We start from the raw sequence: 17,216 nt of genomic DNA on the forward strand, positions 1-17,216 counted from the left end.
GGGGAGAGGAGCGCGCTGTGCGGGGGGCGGCCCCTCCCGCTCGCCGTAGCGCAGGCGGAAGTGTTCCCCGCGCGCGTCGCACGGGGCCCGAGAGGATGTTTCGGGCCTGGCGGGCGCCGCCGCTGGCCTGGGCCGGGGCCCGGGTGCGGGTCGGGCTGCGCGCCCGGCCCGGGGCCGCCTGGGGCTGGGCGCGCCCCGTCGCCTCGGAGGCCGAGAGCCGGCAGCCCCTGGAGGAGAACCGGCAGGACTCGCGGTACCGGGACACCGTCCTGCTGCCGCACAGCCGCTTCCCCGCGCAGCTGCCGGGGCGGCTGCAGCCCGAGGCCGAGCTGGAGACGCAGCAGGTAGCGGCCGGGGCCTGCTCGCCGCGGGGTGCGTGGCCCCGGACGGGCGGGGTCTGCCCTGGCCGGTGCGGTGGGGCCTGGCCCGGGAGGGAGCGCGGGGTGGCGGGCCAGGGCCCCGCTTGCGGCCTCAGCCGCCCCGGTGGGGCTGGGCTCCCGCGGGCGCCTGGCCAGGCCCTCTGGAGCTGGCCGCTGGAGAAAGCTGGAGCTCGGGGTCTCCGGCTACTTACCGATGGTCTGGGCACTCGCAGGTTTGTTATGGTTTCGTTTGGAGAAGCAGGAACGACCCTTGTGACAGTGGAGAGCCAGAATAATGATGTTACAGCTTAGTATTATACCTGTCTCGGGCATTTTAATGTCTTTAAACTACTAACATCTCCTCTTACAGACTTAGAAAAGTTAATGCTCCGTGTGTGTTAATTTCTTTGTTTGCTTTTATTAAGTATTCTATCATCTAGCCAAAAGGCAGGCTTTTTGGAAGCGTAAAGACCTGTGATGATTTAGGTGTTTGCTTGTTGTCTCTACAGAAATGCGGTTTTTCGGAACTGTATTCGTGGCAAAGGCAAAGGAAAACAAAGCAGGAATTTTGTCTGCATGATGGACCACCTTATGCCAATGGAGACCCTCATGTTGGCCATGCATTAAATAAAGTAAATGTTTGCTTGTTCATACTCTTTACTAGTAGTTTTGAAGTAGTAAACGCTTCCTATAATGTCCTGTGTGTTCTCTATTCCCACTTAAACCAAGAACACTTTAAAGCATTCGGTATTTTGGTAGATGGCGCTTTTAAAAAGCAAATACTGTGGCTGTGTAGATACCATGCTTTGACATAAACACCATATAGTAGTATGTGGTACCTGTATGCTGAGTGTTAATTTATGAGGCAGAATGTTTCCGCAAAAAGAGAGTGTCTGTTTAGAGAAAGCCCAGCCTGTGATTCGTTCCCAAGCAATATTAAATGCTCAGATTATTTGTGTTTTGAATGTATCACACATACACATATAGGTGAATGTATATTTCTATGTGTGTATATGTAATGTTACTGCAATGCATGTTTGAGCTGTGCCTTGCTATTCTTTTTTCCTTTGAGTATTTTGTAAATTTATTCTATTGCATTTATTTTTATTTTATCTGGGTATTCTCAATGGAATCGCAATGACTAAATGCTGATGACTTTTAAAATACAAATTTCAGCTTTAAAATATTACTCTTAAATATATTTGGACATGTTTAGATAGTCCTGAGAATGACAGCATTACATATTCTACAAGGTGGGAAAGACTAAAATGCGTGACCACATTTTAGACCACAGCTTCTTGCAGTACTAGTGCCAAAGCCTGGACTGCAGTAATAGGCACTAGGCCAGCGCTGTAGATCCAGGTCAACGTTTTAAAAATGAGAGTGAGTAGGATTTGTTCACTTTAAGTCTTGCAAGTTTATAAACTATAGATTTCGGTTATACTGAACGTGAATGCCTTTGATCAGAGGTCCTCTGAGGTTCTGTCAAAGTACAAAATGACGCACAAGAAAAATCACAAGTGCATAATCTTAAATATAAACAAATCATGCAGCATTTTATATTTGCTTGGATCATAATTAATAATGAAGCTATTCCACATGGGGGAGCTGAAGTGATAACAGACTCTTGTGTCTTTTCAGATTTTGAAAGACATCACTAATCGTTTCTACATGATGAGAGGTTATAAAGTACATTACATGCCAGGATGGGATTGTCATGGATTGCCAATTGAGTTGAAGGCATTGTCAGAAGTCAAAGGAGCTGAAAATCTTTCACCAATGGAAATTCGACGGAAAGGTAAACTACTGTTCGCGATAGCTTTATAGAAAAAGTAGGCCTAAGTATGTGTACATCCTACTCCTCTTTTGTAGATCGAGTACAATGAATCTTATGAAAGGAGATAATGCAACATGGGCTTGATTTTTTTTACTGCAATGAACATACATAGCACTGACAATGGGTTTAAAAAACAAAGGCAGGGCAGAGGATTTGGATTTCTGCTTTGCTTAACTGTGTAGTGGCGTGAAACTGATGCTTATCAGATTGACATCCTCTTGGTTTTTAAAGACTGAATTTGGTTAGGAGCTAAAAAGATGCATGTAAAAATAAAGCGTCAGGACAGCTTGGCTTAGTGTTATAAGTAGGAATGTGTTTGTGCACTGTGTTTTTAGCAATACCGCAAAACTATAGGGATGATCCTTTCAGAGGAAGTTAGTCTGCATTATATGGATACTGTTTTGAATAAATAGTTTCAAATATTTTATGTATTGGAAGACATCAACGTTAAGCTGCAAAGCTATTTGTAGCGAGCAATTTAAACTGCTTTAGCTTGAAATTGCAACAATGAAATGGGCTAACTTATTTTCAGACGCATGTTGTTTTGACAGGGTTGGATCAGCATCAGCAGTAGTAGTTAATTTTCACTTTTTTATTTTATGTTATTTGAGAAATTGTTCTTCGTATGTTCAATACTTACTTTTTCCCCTCTTCCTTAAAAAGAAAGTTTCTATTCTAGAGATATCTGTGCTTTATGCCCCTGTATTAGTCAAAAAGTGTCACTGCTGGATCTTTTTACTCTTGCAGTCACTTTATGTAACTGCTTCTCTGAAATGCATATTTTTTTTTGAGCCATAATAATCTATTTAATACACATCGATAATTAGTGCATAGTTCAAATAAGTTCAGCTCAGGTTTTTGTAAAAAAAATGTCAGTAGCATATTTCAAATGGTATTATATTGATCTTAGTGACCTAAACCATGAGCTTAATGGAACTATTCCCTTCAGCCAGAGAATTTGCAGAAAGAGCAATTGAGAAGCAGAAATCCGCTTTCATTCGTTGGGGCATAATGGCAGATTGGGCTAACTGCTACCGTACGTTTGATCCAAAGTATGAAGCAAACCAACTGAGAGTCTTCTATAAAATGTATGATAAGGTATGTTGAACCTTCCTTGAAGTTTGTGTTGATTCGTCATGAGTTTTGATTCTCCTAACTTTCTTTTTTCCCTCCCTGTCCTCTTCAGGGTTTCATTTATCAGGACTATAAACCTGTGTTCTGGTCCCCTTCAGCAAAGTAAGAATCAAGTTACTGTTTTGTCTTCAAAATTTTAGCGAGAATATCAACAGCTTTGCATGTTCGAGTGTGCTAACTTCTGTTTGGTATCTACCCAGGACAGCGCTGGCTGAAGCAGAGCTTGAATACAACGAGCAGCATGTCAGTCGTTCTGTCTATATGAAATTTCCCCTCTTAAAGTCACCGCCTAAGCTGACTTCTGTGATAGGTATGGCTTCTGTTTAGATTTTAAGACTGATAATTTCTATTTTTGTTACAATTGTAAGTAATGTACTTCTAATTTACATCTATAGATGGATCATCCCCTGCTAGTGCACTAGTCTGGACCACGCAACCTTGGACTGTGCCAGCCAATCAAGCAGTTTGTTACATGCCAGATTCAGCGTATGTGTCTTTAACTTTGTTCAGTGATCTGCATCAGTCCTTATCAATATTTATCAGCGAAGTTAAAATGTTCTGGACTATCATTACATTTTATTTAAGGCATCTTTTTTGTGTTTGGGGTTTTTTTTCTTCTTAAGTGACACAATCGTAAGCTTTGTTCTGTATCTCTATTAATATATTAATTATTGGTTTCAGGTTTATTTTTTTTAAGTTAGTTCTTTCTGATTTATGTTATCTTGAAATTCTTTTGAGGTTTATGAGTGATTTGGACATGTAGATCTTTAAACGTATTTTGGTGTCTTCTAGAGAGCATTTAAACAATTTATAGCTTTATAGTGCTCTAATTACTTAGTATCACAAATAGATATTTTCATCGCAGATATTCAATTGTGAAATGTACAACTACTGGTGAACACTTCATTCTAGCTGCAGATAGAGTTGAATCTACGGCTGCCATTTTGGACATGCAGTTTGAGGTTATGTCAACGTGTAAAGGTAGGTTTTGATGTTGTTAGTCTTAAATTACTTAGAAATCTGCTTGTACGTGTCTGAAAACTGCTTCAGATTTGATGTCTTACTATGTTTGGTTTTGTTTTGAGAACACATTTCACTAAAGTAATACAAAGAGGAGTAGTGTTCTATCAGGTTTACTGTTGGTGTATTGTAGCTCAAATTTTTGTAGCACAGATTTCCAAGTACCTTTTAAAATCTGGATTCACAGTTGGAAAACTTAAGCATGGAGTGGAAGTCTGTTCAGTATCAAGATTTAATTACACTGAATGCATTTTGTCTTTCTCATCCGTGGCTGATGAGAACAAAGGGCTAATTACAAGTATGCTTGCTGACTGCCTGATGGCCAAATTCTACAAAAACCATTGACGTTTCCTGGTGTAGCAGAATCGGTAGCACTATCGGCTGTTGTTGTCATGTTATGTTACTTTTCAAGGTTTTCATTGTTAAGGGGTATCTCAAGCCTTCACCATAACCAGGAAGACTATTGAGGTATCGTAGGTGACTGTTGTCTGTACAGACAAACTGAAGCAGTTAAGTTTGTATCCTGACAAACTGCATAGTGATATTTCTTAATAGACAGACTTCTGAACCAGTGTCATGAATTGGTATTTGATGTGTCGTTTGTGAACTTCATTCATTTGCCTTTATCAGTGATTCAGTGCTGGAAATATGCATATCTAAAGGAGGTGAGGAGTCTGTTTCTATTATTTTGTCTTTTTAGGTTGTTTTCATGTCTTTCAATGCCTTCTTTTTCAGAGGGAAAAAAAAATTCTGTTTCTCTGCTTAATAATCCTGGCTTTACCTAATGACAAAATTACCTGGAGGTGTTCTTCTCACAGGTTCCACCTTCTTGAATCACATGATTTTCAGATAACATACAACAGTAGGACCTTCTTGAAAAAGAGGAAGTTCTAATATTAAATTTCTTTTACTTTCTTCCCATATATTCAGTAATTAGTTGTATTTGTTACCTTTCTGTATTTGTGTACCTAACTGGCTGACAGCAGTTCCTAAACATCTTCCTTCTAGGAAGAAAGCATTCAGTGAAGACGATGTCTTTACTACTAAGATTTCTTCAGTAGTGTGTTTGTTTTTTTAACCCTAAATCATCACCAGCTTCATTTGTGCTGTACTCTCTTTATTTGTATGTAATTTAAAGGATTTAAATCAATTGTTCATGATAATATCAGTACTTAGTGGCAGAACTAGAAACAGATCCCACATTCAAGGGTTTTAGCCCTCTAAATCATTATTATGATCTGTTTCCAGAACACCGAGGTAGTGGTCCCCAAGGAATGGGTGTATGTGAAGTGTCTGTATATGGAATACCATTGTCTAAGGTAGAAGAAAAGCTTTTACTTCAAATGAAGAAAAACTGTGCAAGATGATAAGGCAGAGAATTTGAAAGCATTTGGACAGGGACCCACAAACAAAATATAGTAGTAGTACATCTGAATAGTATCCTGTGCGTGCACTTGCTGAGCAATTGTTCCATTTCTGCTCTCTGATAAAAAAAGCAGAATGCATGAATTGTGGTTTTCTTTTGGCTTTTTTTTTCCACCCCCAGGTGCAGATCTGGTAGATGGTTCTTGTGCTCATCCCACAATTCCTGGCAGAGTCTCCCCTCTGTTACCTGCGAATCACGTGACAATGGCAAAAGGAACAGGATTAGTTCACACAGCCCCGGCTCATGGTATGGAAGACTACAGCGTAGCCTCCCACCATCAGCTACCAACGGTACTTTTTTAAGCTGTTGCCCTTGATTTCCTGCAACTGTTTGATCATGTGCTCTTAAAGCGATTGTTGTAATTAGTGCATAAAACTTGAAAAGGTTGTGAAGCGTTCACGTGAGTATTACTAATGGTCTGCAGGAATGCAGGACTAACCTTGGAAAAGTCTGCATCAAAATGAAAGGAAATATTTCATCCATCTGCTAATGAAAGTTTACAGGGAAGTGGTAGAACAGAATCAGATTTCTCTTCTCTCTCTGTTTTTGTTTAATTTTAAAGGCTAGTACAGACAACAGTTCTCAGATACTGGCTCTCAGACTCAAAATTTGTTTTTAAAGCTGCGTCTTGCAGACCAGTAAATCACCAGTTATGTAGGTCATTATTACTAGTCTTCTTCAGTAAAGTTTGTTTTAAATACAGTTCAGTTATGCAGACCAGTTTGGGTTTGATGGAGGCGAAGGTGCATCTTTTACCTTTTTAAAGAGGTTAAGCTTGATGTTCTAAAACCTGATTATACTCTATTTCTGGTTGGGGTTTTTTGGGGGTAGAATTTTTTTGGAGGGGGTTTGTTTGTTTGATTTGGTTTTCACTGTTAATTTGAGAAGCCATTTAAATACTAACCAGTGACTTGATGTAAGGCAGTTGTGGTATATCTGCAAATGTAACGGTGCTCCCTTCTTCTGATACGTAAAATTCACTTGCTTGGTAGATTACTGAATTGCAATTCACTAAATCTGAAGTGTACTTAGATATAACATACTTTGGTATTCAACAAAAAAGTAGTTACTCAGCGGAGCACTTAACTCATTTTTGAACACAAAAAAGGTGATCAATTGCCACATGGTGTTTTATTGACATGATTAACGTATTTATTTTTAGGATTGCCTTGTAGATGAAGGTGGGTTTTTTACGGAAGCTGCAGGTCCTGAACTTCAAAACAAGAATGTCCTTGAAGAAGGGAATGAAGCTGGTGAGTATTTGATGCTGAGCTATTTGTTACTTTATCGGTTACGTTCCTGCAGTTATATTTTGAGGGTTTGTATAAACTGAACCCATTTTGAATATGGATGAGGCACAACCACTTCTTATTATGTGTTGATCATTTATAGGAATGAATTGAGGTCAACAGTAGCAGTATGTTCAAATTCGATTTTAATCCTGCCTTATGTTTTCTCTTAGTCATTCAGATGCTTCAGGCAGCTGGGAGTTTGTTAAAAGAAGAGAAATATGTGCACAGTTACCCATATGACTGGAGGACTAAAAAACCAATGATTATTCGTGCCAGCAAACAGTGGTTTGTAAACACAGCAAGTGTCAAGGCTACAGCACAGGTATATAATTTTGCTTTGTTAAGAGACATTTAAAGACAGCTGATGCCATTTAGAATCAGCAAAGCAACTGTGCTATAGCTCACTCCGGAATATGTTATTCTCTAGGGTTAGAAACAGTAGTTGAGAAGCGTTAATCATTTGTGGAAGTGGTGGATGTTATTTTTTTTAAATAATGATATAATGCAGAACAAATGCACTGACTGATAGATTTGTTCAGTGTATTTACAGGAGATGTATAAGTTTCTTAGAGCTTTTCCCAAAAAAAAATTTAAAAAATAAGTTTCAAGTAATTATATCAGAAGACACAATTTTATTACAATGAAAATTGCCTTTGTTATGGTAGCCTTGCATTGTCAGACATTTTTGTTTGCTCCTCTGTTAATTTTGCCACAGTCCTGTTTTAAATAACTGTAAAACATATTTTTTTTAATATACAGTGCTCTTTGAAATAATGTACATTCACACAGAAAACTCAGACCAGCACCTTAGGCTGTCTTGGGTAACAGTGATTTCATTCTAATTAGGGCATGAGGTGTTTATTCCGTATTCATCTGTATCTAGAATGAAGGAAAATATGGTGTTACTCATCAGGGTTGGCAGTGAGTGGTACCCCAGACTCCGTAATACAGGCAGTATGTATCAAGGTGGGGTTTCAAAGCAGACAAGAGCACAAGGCACACTGAGCTATTAATCTTCAGCTAGAGACACTAGTGCCATTTCTAACTTGCCTCGGGGTGTGTCTGCTAGAGAATCGGAGCTGGCAAAAAGGTGTTGGTTGCTCTGTGGGGAAAGGTACAGTGTATACAGCGTTCAAAGTGTGTTATTGAAGAGCAAGATGCAGTGAAGTAAACAGAGTAAATGTGACAGTTGCCCAAGAACTGTACTGTAGATTCAGTACTGGGAGTGCAAGTGTAGACGCATACCTTTTTTTACTTGGTAGCACAGACAGTGTGTGTCTGAATGCTGAAGCATGTTCAACAATTCACTATCTACTTTACAGGAAGTGCTGAAAAAAGTGAAAGTTATTCCTACGTCTGCAGTGAACAGAATGCTCGAAATGCTGGACAGAAGGACATTTTGGTGTATATCACGGCAAAGATGTTGGGGTGTCCCGATTCCTGTTTTTTATCAGAAGAACACAGGAGAATGCTTGATAAACAGGTATTTGTCTAGCTTTTTTGTACTGAAAAACGAAAGAATGAGCACTGTTTGTTGTACCACAATACTATAAGACTTCTAACTCTTTAAGTACAAATATGTACTTTTACTTGTAGCTGTTTATCCACAGAACTAATTCAGCTATAAATTAGAACAAGCGAAAACTCATTGCTGAAGGTGGCTTGTACATAAGCAATAGGAGTCAATTTACTTAGATATTTAAGTTACCTGAAAAGTCCCCTTGATAGTAATTGCTGCTTTCACCCCTCATCTTCAAGTTAAGTGAGTTGGCAGTTATCACTGGCCTTTCTATTTAAGCAAGAAGTAAGATGCAGGTTGTAGTTAGAATAGAATGCAACTGTAATTGTAGCACTGTCAATTGAACAATACAGATATTTTGTTAAAATAGATTTTGGCAATTGAGTAGGGACAATGAGATATCTGAAGTGGAATAACCAAATCGGTTGCAGAATAAATAACTGCACCTCGTTTCAGAATAAAATTAGAGCCTCGATAAATGCGAGTGACTGGCCTTTAGCTATATGATTTGGTACGTCTAAAGCTTCAGATGCTGGCCTTATTCTGCCATCTTTTTGGTTAATAGTATCCAGATATTGCAAACAATGCATTTCAGGAATTCCAGACAATGCAATGCTGAGAAAATCCAAGCTATGCTTTAAAACAAGAAAACTCAACCAAATACGATGCTATTCTGTCATTTTAAGGAGTAATAGGGGAACAGATGTTTTGACTTGTGAATATCCTCTAAGGAATGATTTTATAGAAATAGTATTGTGCAGTTCCACATTAATTGTTTATTTCCATAATTGTTTTCTGTCTTGAGAGATGCTAGTGTAATTCCATTTTACACACCTTTAACCTTACAGTCGTTTGTGCAGATTCATTATGGATGATAAGATTGCATAGCTGGAGATGGACTGTAGTGTTGCAGAACTGTTTTTACTCTGGGGTTGAATAAACACACCTCAGAGAGTCCAGCACGTTTTCCAGCCGCTGGGCTGAGCGCAGAAGCATAGTAGGAGGTGAGGCTTAGGGTGTGGGGAGCAGGGAATGGACTTTAAGCAGTTAGCCCTTAGCTTCACCTAGTACGACTGGGTGTGTAGGTGCACAGATACGTACTTTGACTCTCTTGCAGCAGGCAATACCTGTGAGAAAAAAGCACAATAACTGTAGTCGTTTATAGTACCTGAATAATGCTGACACACATCAGGAAATAAATGGATGGAGGCTCTGTGGGGTGTAAAATCATTTTACGGCAAAAATTGTTACTGTATTAAAAAGTAAGTGTGTGTTCACATAAAAAATAGACAGTTTCTGGGGAATACTTGTTCTAGGCTTATCTAAAGAGTAGGCTTGACTGTATTACTTGTGCTTGCTTAAGATTGGTAAATATGTGGTTTAGCAGCAAAATAAGAGTGTAGTGAAAAACAGTTCAGCAGTTGGTAGTTAAATGTGAAAGGCACCATGAAGCAATAGCTCCTTCAGAACATCGAGGAGCTGACCCAGTTGGTACAGAAAGCATTGGAAAGGAGGGCTGCATGCAAATTCCTTTAGGTTGTAGTGAAATTACCTTGAAAGCCAGTGAGCTGTATTAAAAAGCATGTCTTTTGTAAGCGCTTGAGTTGTGTGAGATTATTGCTGGGGTTGTACCTTATGTGGCAATCAGGGCATTTTAGTGTGATAAACTGCAACAGTTTAACAACTCGAACTTTGTGTGTAGGTGTTGCCCTAGCAGTCACGGGGGCAGGTGAAGGAACAAAGAGGCAGTATGGCATGTCTGGTTAGGAATGATCTGGGGGGAAAAGAGAGACACTTGGCGTGGGTGAAAAAAGAGACCTGTCCAATATGCTTGAAAAGTAGATTTATTTCATTTGACTGACAGCTTTTGATGCTTATTTGTAGTCGGTACTCTTTACTTCTAACATTGTACAGTAGAGGTGCAATTTTCAAAGAAAAATGTAAACCACTCATTTATAAGTATTTAAAGTTAGCTTAGCAGGCTTCAGTAACCAGAGTAGGAAAAGTGCACAGAATATTGGCCTATAGAAATGACAGGCAAATTTAGAAAGCAGTCTGTCAATTCATAGGTCATTTTCCTGGACACCAGTTCTTACTGAAATAAACAGCTAAGCCGAAGTGTTTTGTTATTGTTTGCATTATCATTTTGTGATATCTGAAATTTGTGATAGCTGAAAATCATATCGCAGTGGGTTGCTGACTTACTTCTAATGCTGAAGAAGTTACATATTCAGATTGTGTGAATAACAGCATTAAAGCAACAGTAAAGAACTTACATTTCAAAACAAAAGCTGTTTTCTTATCTTGAATGCTAGATAAATGTGCTTCCCGTAGCAGCCGTCTGGAGTTTTTGAGTGGCTATCAAAAGTAACAGCATCTCCACTGGAAGTCAGTGTAGTCCACATGGAGTTGCTGTTACATATGAGAGCACCAATGGTTGGTCTTTAGTGATCCTGTTTGTCTCACCTGTAAACATATTTTTAAGAAGAAAAATAAATCCCTAAAATAAACTGCTGTGTTTCCCTCTGAGTTTCCCCTGAATTTGTCATGTGAAAGGTTGCAGAAGGCTTCTCTTTCAAGATGCAACTGCTCGTCTCTAACGGAGTATTTTTCCCACACCATCAATCCTGTCTTTCTAACGTGAAAGCGAAGAGCTAGATTGTAATCTTGTGTGCAACAAGTTTGGTGCAAGATCTCCGTCAGTCTTCCTGTTTGCTGTTGTGGCCCCCATAGCCCTAAAAGACATTTGATTGTATGACACTGTTGGCCATAGTTATAAATGTAATATGCTACTGATGATTAAATTCTTTATGCAGAGTATATCACATTATATTGCAATCAGGAATTAAAAAAATATAAAATAAGAAAACCCTATATGAGAGAGAGAGGAGAGAATGTTTTTTCATTATTGCCATTTTCATTAAGAAAACAGAGGTAAGACTCTGTGCGATTTTTCTGCACAGCTGGAGAAAACCAGACTTTAAATAGAAAACATGCACAAATAAACACTGATACTGTTTGTCAGCTTTCAAAATTTAAGAGATTTAAAGAGAATATTTAAATTCCCTAAGTCATGGAAGAGAGAAAGAGCTCCAGAAGTAAAATGAGAGATTTGTATTTCCAGTAGTAGCTCAGACCAAGGAATAAATGTGAGATACATAGTTTAATTTGGCTTAAATAACTCATGCAATAACTTCTTTACAAATTCGCGGTTCAGATATTGGTGATAACGAGTACTTTTGCTAAGGTTATTGTAATGCCTGAGAACTTTTGTCCTCTTCTCTGTGACTTTGATTAACAAGTAACTTCAATTTCTGACAAAGAAAACCCCAAACTTTTTGAACTAAATCTACCCTGTGCTCTAATATGTTTTTTAAAATATTAAGACATTTCAGTGACTTACAAGCAATAGGAGCTTACCGTAACAGAAATACTTACTGCTGCACTATCGACAGTCACATAAAAAAAGAAGGTGACTTGCCCACTTCCCTGTTGTTCGAAAAGAGGTCGAGAGAACATCAGGCACTGTATTCTTCTCCTCCGGACTAGATCTTAGTGCTGCCTAATTTCTGTTAACACATTAAATAAGTGTTCAGCATAATCAATATCAGACTTCAGAGTGATTGGCTGGTGTCGTGGTAGCGTGAATTGCCGTAGGGGTGTCAGTGTTAAAACGTAACAAGTGACACGTAATGCAAGTTCTTCTAGATAGTGTATGAATACAGGGCAAAGTTTTACAATGGTGTTTATTGCTAAGTCGGTGAATTATCATGCTCACGTTGAAGCTTGCAGATTATAAAGTGATGAGTAGCTATTTGAGAAAGGTGGTTTTCACTTGTACCTTACATAAAGGTACTTGGCAAAAATCTTCCTCATTACAATACAGATGCAGGCTTTTCTCTCTCTTGTGGTAATAGTTAATCATAAGGATCCTAGGAAAAGGTCAGAGGAACGGGGCGAGGGGAAGTTTTGTTTGTTTGTCTTGGGGTTTTCAAACTACAGGACGAAAAAGTATTTGTTGAAATGGTATCCTGGAAATCTTTGGTCTTAACTGTCTCCTCTTATAAAACACTTGCCTGTTAATGTTAGTCTGTAGGGAAACTGAATAAAATAATAATAATAACCCCTTAGATGGCTAAAAATTTTTTCCCCCCTTGATTTCAAACTGTGATAGAATTTTGAGTATATTGTTCGATACAATGTTGACTTCACAGTCACTGACTCCTTATTTCTTCTGAGTGATTGATAACACAAATCTGACCTTTTCAGCTGTCTGAAAACCTTTACCTGTTAGCATAATCATATCTATTAGTTCATGTGTCATGAAAATGTGTCTTCAAAATCATGTAAGCCTTTGCGTTGCATAACGCTGGCTAAAAGGTTAGTCCGTAGTAGGTTTTGTAGTAACGGTGTATCTGCAATGGTAGACAACTCTTGTGTGGCGTTGGCAATACTTACTGTAAATGAAGGCAGTCGTTTTCTGATGGTTTCCCAAGGGAGACTGATAGCAAGTTTTTATTTCCTCCTTCTCCCTCTCCCCATCTCCAGTGGAAAGGAGAACAGTTCATCTTCGCTGCAGGTAATACAGTTTGCACTAACAAGATGTTTCAGGTTCCATCCCCGTTGTTAATTTCTCCAAATATTTGTGTGATAGGTCTGGCCCTTCAGGCTGTATCTCGTTTACTTCAAGCATAGAGTATCTGACAAACTGAGATTTCTGCTGCAATCAAACTGAATCCAGACAGTTGCTGGAAAACGTTGTTAAGAGAATACTCCTACATGTGTCCAAGGTAGCTGTTAGTTCTGGTCTGTAGCTGGATTTGTCACCTCTTAAAAATCCCTACTGATGTTGATATCATCAAATACCTGTTGAATGCTTGAAAAATATATGGGTTGAAAATGAGTTCATCACTAGAGTTTATGTCCCTCTACTGAAATGTATTTGCAATATGGAAAAGTTATGTGGATGACAACTTTAGTTCCCGTTTATGTTTTCTGCTTGCTTTGCAGGGCATGCTGGTAGCTTTTTCTCTACTAGTTACGGGTGTGATTCTTGATTAGAAAAATTTTCTGGCTCTAATTTGATGGCAGAGCCCCGAGCACTGAATAACTTCTTCCATGAATCACTCAACATGCAGTAACATCTGATGTAGTAATAAGCACATCTGAGGGTAAATACTCCTCTATTTAATTTAGCTACCCTGTCTTCTGCTGGTGACTTCCATGGGTAAGACTTGGCCAGTAACAGGAAGACATTGAACTGTGGAAAGAGCCCTTGAAATACGCACTTGAAGACAACTAGTTATCCATAATTGTCTTTAAAAATACACTGATAGTGTATTTGAGAAGAATCAAGGATGGAGCCTTCTGTTGGCAAGGAGTGAAAAATGATGTTTTGCATTGCTTTTTCTAAAATGTTCCCAGGTGCTACGGTCTGGGTCATCATTGAAGGTCTGGGTGTAAAGCCAGCCTCTTCAGTGGAAGGTCCTGAACATGCAAGAGAGACAAATTCCGTGGAATAGTTGAGTCTGACTGGCACAAACACACTTCTTCTTGGCCTGTTGGATTATTTTTTTTTTCCTGGCAGCTTTCTGAATTTGAAGGTTTAGCCTGAGGGAGGCAAGGCGTAAGGGTTATTCAGCAGTTATCTATCAGGACTGGAGTTGTTGTTTGCTTTTGTCTTGGAGAAGTAACATTTCACAGCTGGAAATACAGGCAAATAGGCCTCTGTACAAATATTTCTGAAAGGAAAAGATACCATTCAGAACCAGGGCTCCTAAATGTTGTTTTACCAAGATAAATGTTTGCAGATATATTAAAAAGCCATAAATTGTGTCCTATCATAATTAAACTAGAAGGTGAACGATACCCGTTCTCATCTGAAAGGGTCAGAATGGCGGGGGTATGCTGGCTGGCTGTCGCTTTGTGAGTGTTATTGGTTAGTGGGTTTTCTCTCCAGAAAACATTCTGGCGTGTTCTACAGGAATTTACTTTGAAAAGTAAATTGATTAATTTGTGATTGATTGAGTAATCCAAAACTGTTGGTCTATCATTGCAATGTTATTCCTACAATTACAAGCAAAACTGCATGTATTTTTGCTGTTGCACCTCATGTCATGCAATTAAATAATAATTTGTTCTTCATCTTCTTGGAGTACGTGGAGTTTTATGCTTCAACTCTGTGTGTAAGAGTCCGCTAAATGTTGTAGTGATGTAGCTCAACTTACTAGCAGCGCAGAAAAAATACTGTGCTGAAGTCCAGATGCAAAACTCAGTGATGATACTAAAGAAGTTAGATCATCTGCCTTTTGTGGTTTCAAGAAAAATATGTTAGATCGCTGGTTTACTTTTTCCCCTTTTGCAATACCGTATCAAGAAGTTAGTTAATTAGTTAAGTCTTCATTTCTCAAGTTAAAAACAAATCTCTGGTGGCTTGGGTAACGTAGTGGTTTTAGTTTGAAGTTGGCAGTTCACGATGATCTGCTGTACTCCCTGAATACAGCAGATGCCTTAAAAATCACCTCTTTAATCAGTGCTCTGTGAGTCAGACTTGTGGGGTTTGTTTCGGTTTTTAAGCTATCTTAATTTATGTCTAGGCTTGGCATTAAATGAGAGAAAAAAATCAATTCCCCATAGCCTTACCTACTGGGGACCATGATTGAATTTGTCACAAATAGTGCACAGAACTGCATGCCTTGTGCTTGCATTATCTCTTCACATCAGAAAAAGCGCTTAGTTTTTGGGGGGTTTATTTTTCTTATTTCTGTAGTATCTGTTTATTTCAGTACCTTTGTCCTGGCTGGCACTATACCATATGAACTCGTATATTGCCTTCAGACTGCATGAGGAATGATCATTCCTCTACTGGGCACATAAGTTTCAGTTTCCCACATTATTGGAATTAATATATTTATATATGTGTTTCTTGCCATTTAAAAAATAAATTGCTAAAAAGGGGAATCCAGGCAACCAGAAGTCTAATGTATATGCCTGTTACTCAAAATGCTGCAGTTTACTAACTGCATTTCCACGTGAGTTCTCAAAGTCTCTACCCAGTGGAGAAAAGAAGCCTGTTGTCAAAGAGAGCAAATATTTAGGGAGGGCAATAGTTGTTTAGTTTCTTTAAATTCAAGGTCAAGAAATAGCAAGTGCAGTAGATTTTAGGTTTTAAGCTGCGGGCATCTTTTCTGAGTGCCCAGTTCCTGAGTTTTTGCAGAAAAAAGCTGCGTTGGATACATGCGGGTTTCTATATGTCCAGTTTTTGCACAACCTTACCCATCTTGGAAGACCAAAGTAGGAAGTCTTAATACAGGCAGAAAGCTCTGTGGAGTCATGTCTGGATTAGAAGCTGGAAAATCACAGGTTTAAATAGCTTTATCTCTTTATCAGTATATCTCACCGCTTTGGATCAGGGATACTTGTAGAAAGGTATGATTAACTCATCAATTCATAAATGTCTTTTTTCCTTCTAACCCAGTGACACTATCACAGATGTCATCAAAATAGTGGAGCAGCAAGGAACAGATGCATGGTGGACCCTCCCTATCGAACAACTACTATCAAAAGAAGCTGTAGCAAAGGTAATTTTGTGACGCTAATTGAATTGAAGGTAATTTCAAATACAGAAGGCGCTCAAGACAGTTCAGCCATGGGGAATAATATAAAACTTTCATCTGCTCCCATGATCCTTCTGAATCTTGTACCTTCGTGAGAAGGTGTCCTGTGAAAAGACTATTCAGCAAGTGAAATCTGAGCGTGGCAGAATACACACAATCAGATTTTCTCACAGGCAGAGAACTCCATCCTCCTCCTTTTAGTTCAGGAGGAAAGTGGCATCCTAATAAACCAAATTATGAGGCCAAATATATATCAACTGTTTAAATATCATTAAAATAGATTAGAAATTTTATTTAGTTTTTCCTAACTTTTTATTGTTCCTTTAACAATTGTGTTCTTAAGCTAGCACACAAACTGTAGTGTTACTCTGCCATCTCCATTTTTTTGGTAATTTTTCCTTGTTCTGTTTTGGGTTTTCTCAGTAATTATCTGAAAACTGTTGTGAAAAATCGATACAAAATAATCTGGATCACTCACAAAATTGGTAGCAGAGCCCGTACAAAACTGGTCCAAAAACCAAATCTTCATTTCTAGTTTTGGCAAGCATTACAGAGTATTCTGTTTGCGTTATTTAATAATTGTTCTCCTGTAGGCTGGTGGTCATGATGTTTTGGATTACGTCAAGGGACAGGATGTCCTAGACATCTGGTTTGACAGTGGAACTTCCTGGGCTCATGTTTTGGAAGGTACAGAATTAATATGTTGATCTTTCTTTTAAAATACTTGGAAAACAAAATATAATTGTTTTGCACGATGGTGTTAGTATCAGCAAAACTGAACTAGGTTATGCCAACAGCAAACCTGTTACGGCTTCTGGTGTAGCTGCTCTTGCTTGTAAAGATAAGGACTAAATGTTGGCAAATGCATTTTCAGCATAGTTGAGGTTGAGATTTTTCTAATATTCCGTTCTGACTGATTCTGCCATGTGGTATACCATATATCTTCTAATCAGAACATGTTTGTTTTAAGTTTCGCGACACAAATGGCCAAGGTACTTTGCTGCTAGCTAGTA

At 38.8% G+C, this 17,216-nt stretch overlaps 1 protein-coding gene across 3 annotated transcripts in view; it reads left to right on the forward strand.

The window, feature by feature from the left end:
- Positions 1-17,216, forward strand: part of IARS2 (isoleucyl-tRNA synthetase 2, mitochondrial) — a 43,310-nt gene that overhangs the window by 14,660 nt on the left and 11,434 nt on the right. For 2 of the 3 annotated variants that reach the window (XM_055816280.1, XM_055816281.1), the window contains 13 exons: positions 869-991; positions 2,001-2,157; positions 3,146-3,294; positions 3,383-3,432; positions 3,531-3,640; positions 3,726-3,816; positions 4,196-4,311; positions 5,897-6,066; positions 6,939-7,029; positions 7,239-7,390; positions 8,391-8,551; positions 16,065-16,167; positions 16,797-16,890. In XM_055816280.1, coding sequence (XP_055672255.1) covers positions 2,031-2,157; positions 3,146-3,294; positions 3,383-3,432; positions 3,531-3,640; positions 3,726-3,816; positions 4,196-4,311; positions 5,897-6,066; positions 6,939-7,029; positions 7,239-7,390; positions 8,391-8,551; positions 16,065-16,167; positions 16,797-16,890 — 1,414 coding nt within the window. In that variant the 5' untranslated portion in view covers positions 869-991; positions 2,001-2,030. Of the gene's footprint in view, positions 1-67; positions 345-868; positions 992-2,000; positions 2,158-3,145; positions 3,295-3,382; positions 3,433-3,530; positions 3,641-3,725; positions 3,817-4,195; positions 4,312-5,896; positions 6,067-6,938; positions 7,030-7,238; positions 7,391-8,390; positions 8,552-16,064; positions 16,168-16,796; positions 16,891-17,216 lie in introns of those variants that run through there. The other variant, XM_055816279.1, reaches the window with a different exon arrangement.

This window comes from Falco peregrinus, chromosome 11 (genome assembly GCF_023634155.1).
Source record: "Falco peregrinus isolate bFalPer1 chromosome 11, bFalPer1.pri, whole genome shotgun sequence".
Taxonomy (NCBI): Eukaryota; Metazoa; Chordata; class Aves; order Falconiformes; family Falconidae; genus Falco; species Falco peregrinus.